Source organism: Marmota flaviventris, chromosome 6 (genome assembly GCF_047511675.1).
Source record: "Marmota flaviventris isolate mMarFla1 chromosome 6, mMarFla1.hap1, whole genome shotgun sequence".
In the NCBI taxonomy this organism is placed as follows: Eukaryota; Metazoa; Chordata; class Mammalia; order Rodentia; family Sciuridae; genus Marmota; species Marmota flaviventris.
Genome location: NC_092503.1, coordinates 98,440,076 through 98,446,075, shown reverse-complemented (window position 1 = coordinate 98,446,075; position 6,000 = coordinate 98,440,076). Strand labels below are relative to the sequence as shown.

Sequence of the window (6,000 nt, the reverse complement as noted above, 5' to 3'; positions counted from 1 at the left end):
ACAAAAGCATTAAGTACAGTACACAAAGACTGTTTGTAATAGTTTGAAGTGTACTAAAGATATGAAAACATACTAAGATTTATGGAATAATGTTTTTATGGAATAATCTTTCAACTACAGCATTTATTCCCTTTAGCTTTGCTAAAATGAAAATAACATACATGAACATACACATATAAGTGAAATGAAAAATGAAGGCATACAACAAACATTTCAATTAATCAGTAAGTATGAAGTCTTCTTAGTTCTTCTGAAGTGATGTTTCCTTTGAATATATTATACACTGAAACATTACTTTTAAAATATTTTTAATGTTAGTTAATTTGGACCATTCAAATGTAAGCAGTACACTTTCTTAGCATTATCATGGATCTGATTTTGGAGTTTGAAAGTGAAATAAGAAACACATTAAATGTATTCAGAGGTGATATTAAACACACTGAACAACAAGTAGTCCACTGACCCTAAACAAAATAAGCACAGACACCAAAGTAAATGACTCATGTGACAACACAGTCCTACCACAGTATCCTTAGGGGGTTGGTTCCAGGACTTCTACCAACGCCCCACGGACACCAAATCCACAGATACTTAAGTCCCTTTTATAAAATGGCATAGTATTTGGACATAGCCATGCACATCCTCCCATGTACTTTAAATAATCATCTCTAGATTACTTATAATACCTAACACAAGATAAATGCTATGTAAATAGTTATTATATTGTATTGTTTAGGGAATAATGACAAGGAAAAAGTCTATACATGTTCAGTACTGACACAGTTAAAAAAACAATATTTTCAACTCACTGTTAGTTAAATTCATGGATACAGAGGGCCAATTGCACCATCTATCCTAGATGAATATCAGCCCTGATCTTGTTTCCAATGACCAGATACATTTTGGCTAATATGACACATGAGCTATGATATGCAACATGAAATACACACAAGCACAAACTCAAAAGTCCCCTGCATGGAGACTGAATGTGAAGTATTTCACAGTGACAAATGGACTGGTTAACAGGCAATGGTGGATTTTTATATTCAACTTTGATTAAAACAAATGGACTTCACAAGAAACCCTTGAGACTTAATTAATGCTACTAATCTCAAGGCTCCAAATTATTGCGGAGCCTTTTAAATCAGTATGTGACCTTTTATATAATTTTCCTTAAGGAAAAAAAAAATAAAAACACCGAGGTACTTTAGTTACTCTTCAAGGGATTACTGCTGGTTATCTTCCTGAGATGTAAAAGACCACAAAAGAAAAGCACCATGCCTAGGTTGCTGAATGAGGCATCAGACTAATAGTTTGGTCCTTTTCTAAAGGGATCTCTTCCAACAATCACACTAAAACACAGCGATGGATCACAGATCCCCGGGGGGCCTGGCTGCCCTTGGATTCCAGGCTTCCCATGATCTCCATCCTTGCCAGGGATTCCTGGGTCTCCTTGAGGACCTTCTTTGCTTATTCCAGGAGGACCCTCAGGACCTGAGATAGGACATGAGCAACAAGTGAATAGGGCACTTGGGCTTTGATGGGGAAGTCGCTGATTCTGCAATAAATTTAAACTGAAAAACAATTCTTTGAACATTTTACATATTTGCACTAATTCTCTACAAGCTTCTCACTTTCAAAAGAACCTTTAAAAAGTAAATATCAACTTTTGTAAAAATTGGCTAAGCTTAATCATATTACAAATTAAGACACTGAGTGAAAATTTTACCCTTCTGATTTGTGGATTGTTCGAACGTATTTCTTCCTTTCAGTCTTTTATCAATATGATATTAAATTAGCAGGTGATATATAAGTAAGCCAAAGCTTAATGAAGTCATTTTGTGTCTTATTTGCAGTAAAAGTGCCTATTTAAATCATATAAGATTTCATATGTAAATACATTGTCATTATCATAGTATACTAGTCTTCAATATGTACAGGTATTACAACAGTAATTTATCAACTATAGCTTGGCTAGTTTGTTTAATATCTCCAAGGAGAGTTAACTTAGGATACTGGTTTTCTAAAACGATGACTCAAAATAAAAACAAAATATTCAGATTAAGGGACAGAGCACAGTAATTGGGAGCACTTCCTACTACTCTACTTCCTGCTATTACTATTGATAAAAATTTACTTAGCGCTTAACCCTGATTGTAGGTAAAGTCCTAAGTGCTTTAGATAAATAGTATTAAATCATTTGTTCGACTCAAAAGTTTCATGAATTATCTAAAATAAGAGTAATAGTAAACTCTTATGGAAAGCACAAGTCTGATTGCTATGCACTGTTCTAAAAGCACCACGTACATTAATTCATGTAGTTTTCCAATAATGTCGTAATGCATTTTATGAAAAAGGTAACTGAGGCACAGTAAAGCTAAATAGCACAGATAACAGAGGTTACTTGAGACTCAGCTTTTAGCATTATTTTGCTTCCCCAAGAGTCATAAAGACTAAATAGCCTTACACATCAGCTAGGAAGAGGTGAATGAAACCACTCTATGTTAAGGTCTGTAAACAAGTCTGGATGGCGCCTGGCATTTTGCCAGAGGGAGTGGTTAATATTAAGGTCTGTAAACAAGTCTGGATGGCACCTGGCATTTTGCCAGAGGGAGTGGTTTGTGAAGTAATGCTAGTGAGCCATTAAGTGTGGAGATTCCTTATTGGTTGACTGCTGTATCTAGTTTATGTTAATTAAGATAAGCTGTGTGGAATGTATAAATACCTCTGTTGTCCTACAATAAAAGGCTCCTACTCCTGCTGCATCAATCTACACAAGTTGTTCGTCACCCCCCCCCCCCCCTGTTATTTTGCCCAGCCAGCTCTAGACCTTCCAAGGAGTCCAAACAACAGATAATCCTAAATGATTCATGGATAAAAGATATGCATGACAAAATTCCAATAGTATGCATGACAAAACCTCAATGTTTCAACTATAAATGATTAAAGAAAGTCTTGGCTTCAAATTATTTGACATAGTTTTATGATGATTTTTCTTAAAACAAAACATGCAACAAGCTGGATGTGGTGGTGCATACATGTAGCCCCAGCTAATCGGAAGGCTGAGGTAGGAAGATTACTTGAGCTCTGGATTTCACGGCCAGCCTGGGCAGCTTAGGGAGACCCCACCTCAAAAAAGCAACCAACCAAGCAAAAACAAAACACAAAACAAACAAACAAAAAACACAGTACAGCAACACTTAGGAGCACACCCCAGTTCTTACCTGGGGGACCAGGAGGACCTTGCTCTCCAGGATACCCAAACCCTTGGCTCCCCTTTGCCCCATTTCTCCCTGGTAGGCCTGCAGAGAGTCAAACATGTGAGTAAGATGATTTTTCTGTAAAATCGCTGCCTTCTAGAATGTTTCTCTCAAAGCTGATAACATACACATTGAAAGAAAATTATCTATTCAAATATAGTCTGTCATCTATTTTTTATTACTAATGGAAAACAGAATTTGTGAAGTAAAATTTTCAAAACTAATCAGCAGTGTAGATGAAAGATATAATGGGAATTAAATATTGAGAAAACACAATGGTTTGTCATCATTTGTTTATTACACTTGCTTTTTATTACTTTCATGAAATGTTCAAATTGTTCATGTAATATTAAATAAATAGGTTAGAAGTATCAAACAACATTTCACATAAAATTTCAAAGGCAAAGAAGTAAATTATGAGGCAAAATATAATTTTTCCTGTAATATAAAAAAGAATTCTGAATAAGGTAACAGTACAGAAAGCACCAAAGTCAAAATAAAGGAAATAGTGTCTGTGAGTCTTTTTATTTTTTTTTCCTTTGGTACCAGGGATTGAACTCAGGGACACTTGACCATTGAGCCACATCCCAGCCCCATTTTGTATTTTCTTTAGAGACAGGGTCTCACTGAGTTGCTTAGCATGTCACATTTGCTGAGGCTGGCTTTGAACTTATGATCCTCCTACCTCAACCTCTTGAGCCACTGGGATTACAGGTGTGTGCCACCACACTGGGCTATGATTTTCTTTTAAAGACTTTATTAAACTCGATTAAAATTTCTAAATGTATTGTCAACATCTGTACCTTCACATGTTCACAATTTTAACCTCTCTGACAGAATATTCAATAAATAGAACAATTGCTCTTTAACACAGTTGACAAATTATTTAAAGGCTTAAGGGTTTACAAAATATTTTTCCATTATGAAAATAAAAATGAACTTTTACCTACTAGGTAAATAACAGGGTTTAAATTTTAAAATGCCCCCTTATTGTTCATTTTCTTACTCAAACAAATTAAGTACCTTTTAGTCCTCTGGCACCAGGACGTCCAGGGGCACCTATTAGTCCAGGAACACCATCTCTTCCTGGCAATCCAGGAAATCCTCGGGGACCTTCAGGGCCTATGGGACCAGGTGGCCCAGGAACACCTGGGGAACCACGCTGAGATTGGCAATGATCACAATTTTGAATTCTGCCACTCTGAAGTAAGACTGGTAGCTGAGCTTAAAAACAAAGAAACACCACCCTTTATGTTTAAATGGTGAATAGGAGTTAATAACATTTCTAAGCAATTTTTAAATGTATGGAACAAAATCTGAGATTACTGACTATGAGCATATCTCAAAAAATTTAAATTCTAGTAATTTACAGAAATAGTCATTATTCTATTCAATAATTTTATCATAGCAACTGCTTAAAATAGGGCAGAAAGAAAGAGTGCTCCTCCTGCTCAAAAATTGGCAAATTATAGATATTCAAAATATTTAGGCATTGATTTGTCATGATGTGTGTTAATAATTTAATTAATGATGAAATAATAATAAATTCCTTCACTAAAAAACAACAAATACATTTAATATTTCATCTTTATAAATATATCCATACCAAAAGCCCAGAGCAAGTCTTATAAATGTCTATTTTCTTCTTTATTTTGGTTATGTCTTCCACAATTTCTACTAAGAATATGGATTATTTTTGCACTTTGAAAGAAGTTATTAAAAACTATGTTTGAGACTTACCTCTTAACACATCAGTGCAAACTTGACGAATAAACTGTTCTGAAAATTCTCTTCCCTGCATCAAAATATCATGGGTTATAAAATTTGTACGTGTAGCACAAAAAGCAACAAAAATACACAAACACTGAAAGAAGCAGAATACTTACAGGCTTTCCATCCAATCCTGGAGGTCCCTGAGGACCCGCTTCCCCACGCTGCCCCTTAGGACCCACAGGCCCCATCAGGCCATCCACCCCAGATTCTCCTTTCGGTCCAATGGCACCTCTGATTCCAGGTTCTCCCTTTTCACCTCTCTAAAGCCAAAGTAAATCTTTAGAAATTCCTTTTAAATATTTCAGAAGGCACAACTGCATCATAAAAGTCATAAAGGATATGACATATATATATATATATATATACATATACATATATATGTATATATATACACACACACACACATATATATATATATTTATTTATTTATATGTACATATACAGATACAAATTATGGAGAAAATACCATCATTGACCAGAAAAGAAATTTCATACCATCTGAACTGTCATTTATCCACACATCCACATCCAGCTAGGCAACTCAAAAATATGCACTATTTACTGAGCATATTGTACAGCGACAGAGTTATAACAATGACATGACATAGTCCTATTCCAAGGCACTTCCATTCTAGTGAGTAGATAAATATAGAGATGCACACTACTTTTCATAGAAAAATGCAGATCCCAGTTGTGAATAATAATTGATGATTTTCTCAACTCTATGACAATTTACACCTAAGTCAGTATAAATGTCCACATTCTTTTTTTTTTTTTACTATTTTAATAAACATTTATTGAATATCCACTATGTTCCAGGTGAATATCCACTATGTATCAGGGATATTTAAAGCATATTCATACATGACTTTTGCTCTTAGGGGCTCACAGTTAAGTCAGGGATAAATGTCTATATTTTAAAAACCACCAACTAAGAGCTTCTACTGAAGACTATAGAAGATATTTT

General features: G+C 34.8%; 1 protein-coding gene across 1 annotated transcript in view; it reads right to left on the bottom strand.

Moving 5' to 3' along the window:
- Positions 1-1,017: 1,017 nt before the first annotated feature.
- The window catches only part of Col21a1 (collagen type XXI alpha 1 chain), a 169,689-nt gene continuing 164,706 nt past the window's right edge, over positions 1,018-6,000 (bottom strand). Inside the window, exons 26-30 of the mRNA XM_027938296.2 lie at positions 5,147-5,293; positions 5,001-5,055; positions 4,284-4,484; positions 3,225-3,302; positions 1,018-1,494 (exon numbers count right to left, since the gene is read on the bottom strand). Of these exons, the coding sequence (XP_027794097.1) occupies positions 1,307-1,494; positions 3,225-3,302; positions 4,284-4,484; positions 5,001-5,055; positions 5,147-5,293 (669 nt within the window). The 3' untranslated portion in view covers positions 1,018-1,306. The remainder of the gene's footprint in view (positions 1,495-3,224; positions 3,303-4,283; positions 4,485-5,000; positions 5,056-5,146; positions 5,294-6,000) is intronic.